This window comes from Bufo gargarizans, chromosome 4 (assembly GCF_014858855.1).
Source record: "Bufo gargarizans isolate SCDJY-AF-19 chromosome 4, ASM1485885v1, whole genome shotgun sequence".
Classification (NCBI taxonomy): domain Eukaryota; kingdom Metazoa; phylum Chordata; class Amphibia; order Anura; family Bufonidae; genus Bufo; species Bufo gargarizans.
Window position 1 is genome coordinate 348,758,717 of NC_058083.1, and position 12,515 is coordinate 348,771,231.

General features: G+C 43.3%; 1 protein-coding gene across 1 annotated transcript in view; it reads left to right on the forward strand.

Annotated features, from left to right (window-relative positions):
• The window catches only part of QPCT (glutaminyl-peptide cyclotransferase), a 341,372-nt gene that overhangs the window by 159,995 nt on the left and 168,862 nt on the right, over window positions 1-12,515 (forward strand). Inside the window, exon 4 of the mRNA XM_044292305.1 lies at window positions 524-703. Coding sequence (XP_044148240.1) covers window positions 524-703 — 180 coding nt within the window. The remainder of the gene's footprint in view (window positions 1-523; window positions 704-12,515) is intronic.

Consider the following 12,515-nt stretch of genomic DNA (forward strand, 5'->3'; position numbering starts at 1 on the left):
AGAATGGCCACTGTTGCATTGAGCTGTCAGGAGGTCATTGGTCACTTTGGTGAGTGCAGTTTCTGTAGAATATAGGGTGCAAAAAACAGATTGTAATGGATCAAGGAGAGAATTAACAAATAGATGAGACGAGAGTAGACCAGATGCTTCAGGAGTTTAGAGATCAAGGGGAGAACAGGTCTGTAGTTAGTTGCGCGTGAAAGTTGAGGAGAGAGACTTGAGGTGGTGAGGGAATAGGGTCAGTAGTGCATGTGGTAGGAAGAGAGGAGCCAGGAGACTTATTTTTCTGTGTTTTGGTTGAATGTGGAGATTGAGCACTTAGAGGCTGGGAATTGATTTCCTGACAGATAGTTTAAATTTTCTCTTTGAAGTAGGTGGCTAGATCTTCAGCAAAGAGATCTGTACTAGGTACCTGCAGTTTTGGACTGAGGAGGGAGGGAAAAGCCCTAAAGAGTTTTATTCGGAGTCATGGCATTATCCATTTAAAACTTGTAATTTTTAGGTATGTCTTTTATTCACACAGGGGAGAAACTCGGGATCGAAGCCAGATCTTTCCCTTAAGCTAATTTTCTTTGATGGAGAAGAAGCCTTTCATCAGTGGACACCATATGATTCTCTTTATGGCTCTCAGCATTTAGCTCAGAAGATGGAAAGTATTTCACACCCACCCAATGCTGAAAACACTAATCAACTTCATGGCATTGTAAGTATTAAGCAGTGTTTCATGTGCATTTTTATTCGGTATAGATGTATATAATATACTTTGGTAGAAATGTGGCAGAGTTGTGGCAGCAGAGCTGCTGGATTGGCATTGATATGGCACTAAAAGTACTGGCAACCATTACAAAAAAAAGCTGTGTTTACATGCAGTACAAAACCTGGAAAATGGCCTGGTTTGCCAAAGTTGGAGGAGAGAAGAGCAGACTCCTAACTTTCCAAATCTTGTGCTAATTAATTTCATATATCTTTATAGGGGTTAAGAGCTCCATTCTTCTTAAAGGCTATGTACACCTTCCGGGGCAATTTTTTTTTTTTTTATGATTGCATTTTACACATTTTGGGCTAAAAATATTTTTTTTTACTTAATCTTTATAAAAAATATTGAGCCCTATTGTCACAAGATGTTAAAGGGGTTGACCGGGCTGTTCATATTGATGACCTATCCTCAGGAGTGTTCTGTCCCATTGAAATGAATGGGATGGCTTGGGTGTAATTGCACCTGCTCACCGCTGCGGATGCAATGGCGAGCAGGTAAACAATGAAGAGGAAGCAGCGCTGGCACGGCACTCACCTTCTCTTCAAACAGCTGATCGGCAGGGGTACCGGGTGCCGGACCCCCGCCGATCTGATATTTATGACCTATGCTGAAGATAGGTAATCAATAAAAATAACTTGGACAACTGTTTGTCCAGCTGTGTGAATAGTACTTTCACTTTCATTTTGTGCAGGTCATCTAATAAATCTCATTTCTTTTATAATTAAAAGGTCATCAAAAAATATTTAAAGGGACACTGACAGGCAAATTCAGCATATTGTGTTATATATCTGACATTACAGGTCTTATACAGTCTATTAAAAGCATGTAAGTATCCCCCCTGTCCACCTTCTAAATACCGAAATATAAAGTTTTATAACTTGCCTGTCTCCTCACCAATCTGCCCAAGGGGCGGCGTTTCATCTGAAAATGCGCCCAGCCAGCTGCTCCCAACTGCCGTTCTGTAGCCCCGCCCAGCACATCAATATTCACTTCGCTGGGCGGGGCTACAACTCTCCGCACTATCATTAACCCCTTTGGAGATGTGAGTGAGCAGCGCTCTGAAGCGCTGCTTTGAACAATGCCTGGGGCATGCGCATGAGGCAGAGGCTGCAGCTGCCTCTGGGAACGCAGGCAGGGTGTGTACAGCAGGCGCGATCTAACCACGGCGGGGCGCAGGCGCAGAGGATTAGACGGACGCTGCCAAGAGGATTCTATCAACCATACGCAGGATCGTGACTAGGGCTACAGAACGGCAGTTGGGAGCAGCTGGCTGGGCGCATTTTCAGATGAAACGCCGCTCCTTGGGCAGATTGGTGAGGAGACAGGCAAGTTATAAAACTTTATATTTCGGTATTTAGAAAGTGGACAGGGGGGATACTTACATGCTTTTAATAGACTGTATAAGACCTGTAATGTCAGATATATAACACAATATGCTGAATTTGCCTGTCAGTGTCCCTTTAAGCCACATTCTTATCAGTAAGATAAGAATTGAGCTATAATGGGTGTTTAGGAGGTTAGAGATCAGTTATAAGGAGCCGTCAGCTGAGCTGCCTGAATGAACAGAGTGAAAATTCAGAGCCTGCTACTAGAGAAACCGAAGGCTGTACAAAGACAAGGGTTCAACATTTTTAGTAAAGACCAATTGAAAGAATTGATTATTAATTCATAATGAGTGCAATGCAATGATTTAAAAAAAATTCCCCAAAAGGTTACATAGCCTTTAATGCAAGGATAGGTTACCTGCCTAAGCTGCTTAAGTAGACCATCAAGTGTGCCTCACAGGTTTAGGCAGAGGTGGCTCTAGACTTTGTGAGGCCTTAGGCGAAACTCAAACATGAGGCCCCCCTGAAGATCGTTGGGATGCCCGTGTTCTCCCGTATGGCACCCTGGCTCAGTCCTCAAGAAATAAGCTATGTCAAGCACCGCACGGAGCAGTGGTGTGGTCAACACTCCCCCTCCATGTATCTCTATGGAAGACTCGGAGATACACAAGTGCTGTATCTGCGGCTCTCCCATAGATACATGGAGGGGGAGTGTTGACCACCGCTCCAGGCACAAGGAGATCCAGAGTACCATACAGGAGATTGTGGGGGATCCCAACGGCCAGACCCCCCCGATCAGACACTTATCTCCTATCCTTTGGATAGGGGATTTATTTTCCTATCCCGGAGTAAAGGGTTAATATACACAGTGACAACACAGTACAGGGCTTATATGCACAGTGCATATTAACACTTTGCATTAACCCTGGCGCAGTTCTCTAAGTCGCCCCTCCCCCCGCAGTTTCCTGTACTTGCCATACAGCAGCACATACCTGTCACATCCAGGGCCTCCAGGTGATGTTTCCTCCAATGTAGATCTTCTCTATCATCATCTTCTCCATTCGGTCCGGACAACTTCTCTCAGCCGCCTTGTCTCTACAGAGTGTGACACACGGACATCTTAGTGTCCTCACATTTCTATCATCATCCCCCAACCTGGAGTCCCCACAGTGTTATCCTGCTGCTCGCTGTGCCCCCCAATACCCCCAAATACTATCCTGAAGAAATAATAGTGCCCCCATAGTAATATTACTCCTCATAGTCCCACCAATAGTAATTCCCTTCTAGAATGCCCTCATTAGTAATACTGCCCCACACTATGTAATTTGCCCCCATTAAGTAATTTGCCCTCCACACTGCCCCCATTAAGTAATTTGCCCCCCACACTGCCCCCATTAAGTAATTTGTCCGCCACACTGCCTCCATCATGTAATTTGTCCCCACACTGCCTCCATCATGTAATTTGCCCCCACACTGCCTCCATCATGTAATTTGCCCCCCACACTGCCCCATCATGTAATTTGCCCCCCACACTGCCCCATCATGTAATTTGCCCCCCACACTGCCCCATCATGTAATTTGCCCCCCACACTGCCTCCGTTAAGTAATTTGCCCCCACACTGCCCCATCATGTAATTTGCCCCCCCACACTGCCCCCATTAAGTAATTTGCCCCCCACACTGTCAGGTAGGGGGGACTCGGAGGGGGCGGGGTACAGCAGCCAGCAGGACAAGACACACACCTGAAGGATTCTTCTTCGGTTCGGTGGCACCAGTCCACGCTCCTCAGTGACAGTCCACCACCACTGACACTGTCTTCAGGGCGGCGCTGGCGGCAGCCAGAACGTCCGGAGTCGGGTCACCGGAAAACAGACACAGCCGGTGAGGTGAGTAGGGACCTGTCGGCTGGCGCTCCTTCTCTCCCTGCCTGCGCAGCGCTCTGAGGGCGGGGCGGGTCTGCCGTTGCATTTAGAGAGCGTGCCTCAAAGAGGCAGAGAGCAGAGGGGCTCGTGCGGCCTGGCCGCGGCGGCTCGTCTTAAGTTAATGTCTTTACGCTAGCACTAGGTCTGGAGAAGCAGACAATTAAATTGCGGCGGTGTCAGGTGCTGGTGAGAGCCAAAGCAAGGCCCCCACCTGTGCGAGGCCTTAGGCAGCGGCCTAAGTGGCCTAATGGAAGAACCGCCTCTGGGTTTAGGAATAACATAAAATAGAATTAAAGGGAATCTGTTAACACAAAAATCCCTTATAAACTACAGTAAACAATGAAAATGTAAAGTAATCTGCTGGCATAACGTTATAGAGCAGAAGTGGCTGAACAGATCATTAAATAAATTTGTGATGAAAGATTCAATAAAACGTGTATTTTATACATTTATATTCCTACTCATTCTGGATCTGAAGTCAAGGGGAGGCCCTATTAATGACAGACAGCTTTCTCTATATACAAAGGTAAGGCTGTCAATCGCCTCCTCGACTTCAAATCCCCATAATGAGCTGGAATTTAAACAAATAAATGAAAGGTTATACTAAATATTTTCCCACAAAACTATATATTAATCTGCTCAGCTCCTCCTGCTCTATTTTTCTCACATGGTAAAGATACTTAGGTGTACGTCCACTTAGAAAATATATGTATCACACTGCCTAAAGAACGTATTTAAAAGAAAATAATAAAGTATATATTCATAAGTGAATAAAATGGTAAAATCTGTGTATCACTTTCATGACTTTCAGGCACCAGACTGAGCTGGTCTAGTCAGGGATAATTATTGACCCTCTACACCTAAAACAGTCTGGACTAGATCCTAATACTGCTAGCACATTGGTGCTGATTATATGCAGGAAAATGAATAAAGACACGGTCCATATATTTGAAGTAGGCTAAGGTGCACTAGTTGCAATCCTGCAGGTATCTGTGTAGCCTAGCAGCTTGCAGCGTATTACTGGTGGATGGCCTGTTTTGAGTCTTTAGTCTGTATCGACCCAAATCTCACACTCTGCTATATATGGTGTAATCCACACGTAGCACCAGGGCATCCATTCAGCATGCAGCACCTCAATAACAGCTACACATTCAAGTGCACGCTAAGCTGCCTAAGTCTGCACCCCCACTCTTGCATAAACTGCAGTGGGACTAGGTCTCTGATCGCATCCACACTTGTGTTCAGACCAGCTATTAAGCTGCTTCAAACATACATACAACCTGCCTAGAGAACCACGTCCTACATAGAGATCAACGGCTCAACGCGTTTCTACGTGACATGTTATCCCCGTGTCATCAGGAGCAAAAGTCTCTCTTTAGATAACCTGTAAAGGGAAAAAGTGCCCCACACTGTTGCATGTTAAGGCTCCGGCGCTATGACGGCCGTGCGCAGCCAAACAAACTCTGAGAAGATATAACAAAAGCCCTGCCTAGAGGGAGGTGTGTGCTAGTGTCTCAGTGAATCAGAGAGGAGTGCGTCAGCTGACATCCACCCCCTGACCCGTCGGACACCCAGGTAAGCTATGACTCCCTGAAGGCTGCGCACATAGCGCTACTGTATGGGGGAATCGAAAACTGCGGTGATATGTCCATCGCCCAGTGCGGATGTGGATACTGGTATAGACCCATCAGGGGAGATCAATCAAAAGTATCACAACATATATCGGAAAGCTGTACCAAGGACAACAATGACAATACTCCACCCCACTCCCCAGATGACATCAGACCACATCTACATGAACCCCCACTCTTATCTCCCTGCGGTCAGTTTTTGGTCACAGGGAGAGAGGGGGAGGGTTGAGGGTCTGAGCAGTCATGTTTTTAGATCACCTCTATACAGGTCCTTCTAAAAAAATTAGCATATTGTGATAAAGTTCATTATTTTCTGTAATGTACTGATAAACATTAGACTTTCATATATTTTAGATTCATTACACACCAACTGAAGTAGTTCAAGCCTTTTATTGTTTTAATATTGATGATTTTGGCATACAGCTCATGAAAACCCAAAATTCCTATCTAAAAAAATTAGCATATCATGAAAAGGTTCTCTAAATGAGCTATTAACCTAATAATCTGAATCAACTAATTAACTCTAAACACCTGCAAAAGATTCCTGAGGCTTTTAAAAACTCCCAGCCTGGTTCATTACTCAAAACCACAATCATGGGTAAGACTGCCGACCTGACTGCTGTCCAGAAGGCCATCATTGACACCCTCAAGCAAGAGGGTAAGACACAGAAAGAAATTTCTGAACGAATAGGCTGTTCCCAGAGTGCTGTATCAAGGCCCCTCAGTGGGAAGTCTGTGGGAAGGAAATAGTGTGGCAGAAAACGCTGCACAACGAGAAGAGGTGACCGGACCCTGAGGAAGATTGTGGAGAAGGACCGATTCCAGACCTTGGGGGACCTGCGGATGCAGTGGACTGAGTCTGGAGTAGAAACATCCAGAGCCACCGTGTACAGGCGTGTGCAGGAAATGGGCTACAGGTGCCGCATTCCCCAGGTCAAGCCACTTTTGAACCAGAAACAGCGGCAGAAGCGCCTGACCTGGGCTACAGAGAAGCAGCACTGGACTGTTGCTCAGTGGTCCAAAGTACTTTTTTCGGATGAAAGCAAATTTTGCATGTCATTCGGAAATCAAGGTGCCAGAGTCTGGAGGAAGACTGGGGAGAGGGAAATGCCAAAATGCCTGAAGTCCAGTGTCAAGTACCCACAGACAGTGATGGTCTGGGGTGCCATGTCAGCTGCTGGTGTTGGTCCACTGTGTTTTATCAAGGGCAGGGTCAATGCAGCTAGCTATCAGGAAATTTTGGAGCACTTCATGCTTCCATCTGCTGAAAAGCTTTATGGAGATGAAGATTTCATTTTTCAGCACGACCTGGCACCTGCTCACAGTGCCAAAACCACTGGTAAATGGTTTACTGACCATGGTATCACTGTGCTCTATTGGCCTGCCAACTCTCCTGACCTGAACCCCATAGAGAATCTGTGGGATATTGGGAAGAGAAAGTTGAGAGACGCAAGACCCAACACTCTGGATGAGCTTAAGGCCGCTATCGAAGCATCCTGGGCCTCCATAACACCTCAGCAGTGCCACAGGCTGATTGCCTCCATGCCACGCGGCATTGAAGCAGTCATTTCTGCAAAAGGATTCCCGACCAAGTATTGAGTGCATAACTGAACATCATTATTTGAAGGTTGACTTTTTTTGTATTAAAAACACTTTTCTTTTATTGGTCAGATGAAATATGCAAATTTTTTGAGATAGGAAATTTGGGTTTTCATGAGCTGTATGCCAAAATCATCAATATTAAAACAATAAAAGGCTTGAACTACTTCAGTTGGTGTGTAATGAATCTAAAATATATGAAAGTCTAATGTTTATCAGTACATTACAGAAAATAATGAACTTTATCACAATATGCTAATTATTTGAGAAGGACCTGTATATGCTTAGAGAACATAATGTAGAGAAGTGGCTAGTAGGGCACAAATTTGTTGGCGCAAATTTAAGTCCCTTATTTAATAATTGGTTTTGTGCTAATGTGAGAGTAACCGAACTTAAACTGACCACAGCATCATTGACTAACAGATCTCCATTTAATTTTTGTAATGTCTTCTTCCCTCTTCCTCTTCGTATTTTTTTCTTTTTCCCTCATAATCTCTCATTGGGTATCTATATTTGTGAGTATACCTCTTTTGATGTGTTGTTTCCATCAGTTGTTGTGGTGGGTAGGGGTAATATGGTTCGTAATTTTCCTCTTGTGGTTGATATCTGTGTCTCAAATTGTATTGGTGATTTTGTGGGGTCCTGTGTACATGTGTTAGTGATGGTGACCTTCTCTGTCGAGTGTGGGCTTTGTGATGCGGTGGGGTTTGGTCTAAGAAAAGGTTGTTCCTGTAGTGTTTCAAATTTGTTGCTAGTGGGTATTGAATATTTAATTTGTGTATTAGTGTTTGCTGCAGAAGAGCCTACATTTGTGTTCTCTTTATTACATTTTCTAGAAACCTGATTAGTAACTTCTTCCTCCTCAATACTGTGTTTTCATTTTCAGATTTTCTTCTCCATTATCTCTTGTTCAGATCTGTCTAGATTTTTGCATAGTCTTTGTTGGTATGTTTCATACTCTTCATTTTTGGGGAATTTGTCCATAATCTCTCTTATCTGATTAATTTGTATTGTAACAATGTGTGTCCTTCTTTTAATAATTAGTTGCATTAGAGTTAATGAGTGTTCATGTAATAGTGTTTCCCATTCTTTATTAAAATCTACATCATATAGATCCTGGGCAGGGGATTTAATTAACCTTAGTCCCTTTGGTACTCTTTTGTTTCACATATTGTTTCAAGGTTTTGATTTCCCACCATTGTTTGAGTTGTTTTGTCAGTAGAAATTCTATTTCCTTAAATGTATCTGGCATGTTTTTCTCTTCTCTATATACATCCTCTGATGCATCTATAGAGAAGAGTTCTACCTTTAAACGTTTATTTTCAACGTAACTCCAGATGTCCATTTCTAATTTCCGGTGAGCTAACGTCCAATAATGGGTGAAATAATATAAAAAGGGAAGAAACGTATTGGGTTGCTCTACCAAGAGTATAGATGGATAGGTGCACTGCTAAAAGACTCACCCAATCTAGAATGATTAAAAAACAAATGGTAGCTGGCACACTTACATATGGAGTACGTATTTAATGTCTAAAAACAAGGAATGTTTACACTAGTGAATAAAAGAGTAAAGTGCAGGAAAAAATAGCAGCATATATAGGTGACAAAAATATCTTGTGAATAAATAGAGTACAGGAGCAGGAATAAATGCTAGCAGCAAATACACATCAAGGTGTTTCTATAGCAGCAACAAAGTCAGTAGGTGTTCTGGTTTCAAAAAATATACATGGAGCTCTAGTTCAAATCACAATCGTAAATAGAATACAGCGGCTCACCCCTATCACGTATGGGTAGGTGCTCACCCTCTGGTCCTACCCTCAGGACCCCAAAGAATTCGGAAAAGTATAAGTAAAGTGAGGGGGCACACACAGCAGGGAAAAAATAGATGGATGAATAATTGATATTTATTACTCTAAAAACACTCCCCTAAAAAAATATAAAACGTACATAAGAATATCATATATATTGATGGCAGCCTCTAATTCATGTACATATAAACCCACTGATGTGAATAGTGATGTCCACTGTACAGCTGCAGTGCTCTGGATACTACTATGGGTGCGATAAAATAAAGTTTTATCGCAAGACCCCGAAACGCGTCTGGCATTGTGGAGTGAGCGTGGATTCAAGGAAAACAAAAGAATAAAGAAACTGAATATCAAGTCGTCAGCACAAGAGATCTATAATCAGATTTGAAATTACCGCCGCACAGCAGTGACGTCATCCAAGCGTCCGCCCGGAACCCCAGAGTATCAGGTCACGTGGGACGCCACAGACGGCCGTGTTCGGCCACCTGGAAAATCAGCGCTGCAGCCGGGCAGCAAGGAGGGGTGAGACCGGGAGACTATAAGCGGCTGGACACTGTGAGTAATCTGAGGATCAGTGCAAGTACTTACATATGCAGTTCTTAATACTGGACATTGCTATATAGTCATCAGTATTGTTCCATCTAATTCGAACTTAATACACTCGTTGATGCCATTTTCTGGATACTCCACATTACCATTACCATTGGTTATCCTGTGCTATTACATATCTGCATAGTACCGTACGAACTGGGACACTGTTTGGATGAACTTTATTTTATCGCACCCATAGTAGTATCCAGAGCACTGCAGCTGTACAGTGGACATCACTATTCACATCAGTGGGTTTATATGTACATGAATTAGAGGCTGCCATCAATATATATGATATTCTTATGTACGTTTTATATTTTTTTAGGGGAGTGTTTTTAGAGTAATAAATATCAATTATTCATCCATCTATTGTTTCCCTGCTGTGTGTGCCCCCTCACTTTACTTATACTTTTCCGAATGTCCTGGAACAGTTGTAACAGTACAAAGTAGATAACAAAATAGCAAAAATATATCCAAGTTCAGGGCAATTGGTTGAAGTATGATCGGAATGATAATACCTAATAGAATGGCTACCAGTATCAGCGCTTGAAAGAAATAGAGTAAATTTGCCAGAAAGCTTCAGCAACAAGTGGTTAATGAAGGACCTGCTAACGGGGGTAAATAGGTTTCAAGCCGGTGTACCTCAGCACGGCGTCCTGTGCGTTCTTCGGTATCTACCCGGCGCTTACCTCTCCAGAAGTTTTCCTTCCCCCTCCGCAGTCCCATAGGTCCCGCTCATTGTATGTATCTGTGTACGGGCTTATCGGCGTTCCACGTGGAGTGGGGTAGCGCTCGTAGATTCTGTTTGATGGAGCGTACTTCGGCGTAGTCCTGACGTCAGCAATGACCTCACTGGGATTCCCTCTCACACGTGATCAAGTCTAAAGATCACGCTGTTTCTTAATGATAGTTTTCTGTGTTTGCCTTACTATCCTTTTTGTCTCACTCAGGGATCCGTAGCTTCTCCTCCTCAGCTGTTTCTTGTCTGTCACTCCCAATCTCCTTATATTCTCCTCTCTCACTTCTCTGGTTGCCAGATATAGAGCTTCCTGCCTGGACTTTTATAATGACCCACTGGAGCTGTGAATCCTGGTTGTTGTTCCAGAGTGTTACCCTCCGGATCCCTGTTGGGCTTTTTGTTGTCTTCTGTTGTCGCCCGCCTGGGATTATATGTTGTCTATATTGTCTGTCCTCCCCTTGGTGTTTTCCTTTAGTGTTAGTGGTGCGGTCTAGTGTTCCCACCGCCCTATTCACTATCTAGGGCTCATCTTAGGGTTTTAGGCACGCGATCGGCGTACGGGTGAGGAACCCGTCTAGGGACGTCAGGGCATTTAGGTGCCAGCCTCAAGGTGAGATAGGGGTCACCACCTTTCCCTCTCCCTTGGACAGAGCCTTCCCTTTTCCCTCCCTTTGTGTCACGTATGTGATAGGTACGTCGGTCGTGATATGTACATCCATGCGCTTTGTATTTAATGGGGTTAAGAGTCAAGTCCAAAGGTTCTTTATCTAGCTTGCAAGCAAAAAGATGAGCCTCCAGCTTCCTCAAACGCATTTCGGGACCCGTAGTCCCTTTATCAGTGAGTGGGGGCTGTATACTCCATATTGGTTTATATAGGGTACGTGTATCTACGCCAAATGCCTGAATATAATTCACCTGATGTGTAGCTGAATAGGTGTTCTTTGAAACTGGGGATCTGGATTCTCTTAGATTGTAAAAAGTATAAGGTGTAGTTTAGTTAGAACTGACAGTATACAATAATTAATAATTAATCACAAAAAAGAATAAAAAATAACAATAATAAAAGCCGATAAAATATAAATAGTATAGAATACAATAGTATTTAATTTATTAGCAATTTCCATGCGGTAATCATGCGATTTGCATGTGATTCCTTCTTATATTTCATCTCTATATGACTTTCTGTGATTCATTCATAGGGATTCATAATTCATTTATAAACAAACCATAAAGGGTTCATTATTATTCTTTATACTTGTTTTTAAAAAAGTTTTAAAAATAACTTTCATGAAAAACTTTTTCATAAAAAACTTCTCCACAAAAACACCAATAAAAACTCTCCTATAGAGAATTTTTCCATACAAACCTCCATTAAAAACATATACATAAGGCTCCATAAAAAATATATTGTTAATAAAAAATTCTTCCATATACAGAAGATATAAGAAATAAGTATATTTTATTTTGATTTGATATGCAAAAGTACTTCATTATTTCATTTTTACTTTAAGTAAGTGGATCCTTTTCAAGAGCGGGACCTACGGGACTGCGGAGGGGGGGAAGAAAACTTCTGGAGAGGTAAGTGCCGGGTAGATACCAAAGAACGCGCGTAACGTCGCGCTGAGGTACACCGGCTTGAAACCTATTTACCCCCTTTTGCAGGTCCTTCATTAACCACTTGTTGCTGATGCTTTCTGGCGAATTTACTCTATTTCTTTCAAGCGCTGATACTGGTAGCCATTCTATTAGGTATTATCATTCCGATCATACTTCAACCAATTGCCCTGAACTTGGATTTTATTTTATTTTTTGCTATTTTGTCATCTACTTTGTACTGTTACAACTGTTCCAGGACATTGATTTGAACTAGAGCTCCATGTATCTTTTTTGAAACCAGAACACCTACTGAGGCTACTTTCACACTTGCGGTAGGACGAATCCGACAGACTGTTCACCCTGTCGGATCCGTCCTTCCGCTGTTTCGCCATGCCGCCGCTCCGTCCCCATTGACTATAATGGGGCTGGGGCGGCGCTCCGGTGCAGTACAGCAGTTCGCGGTCAGAGGCTGCCGGACTAAAAAGTTGGACATGCAGGACTTTTAGTCCGGCGGCCTTTCGCCGCACACTGTCGTGCTGCGCCGGAGC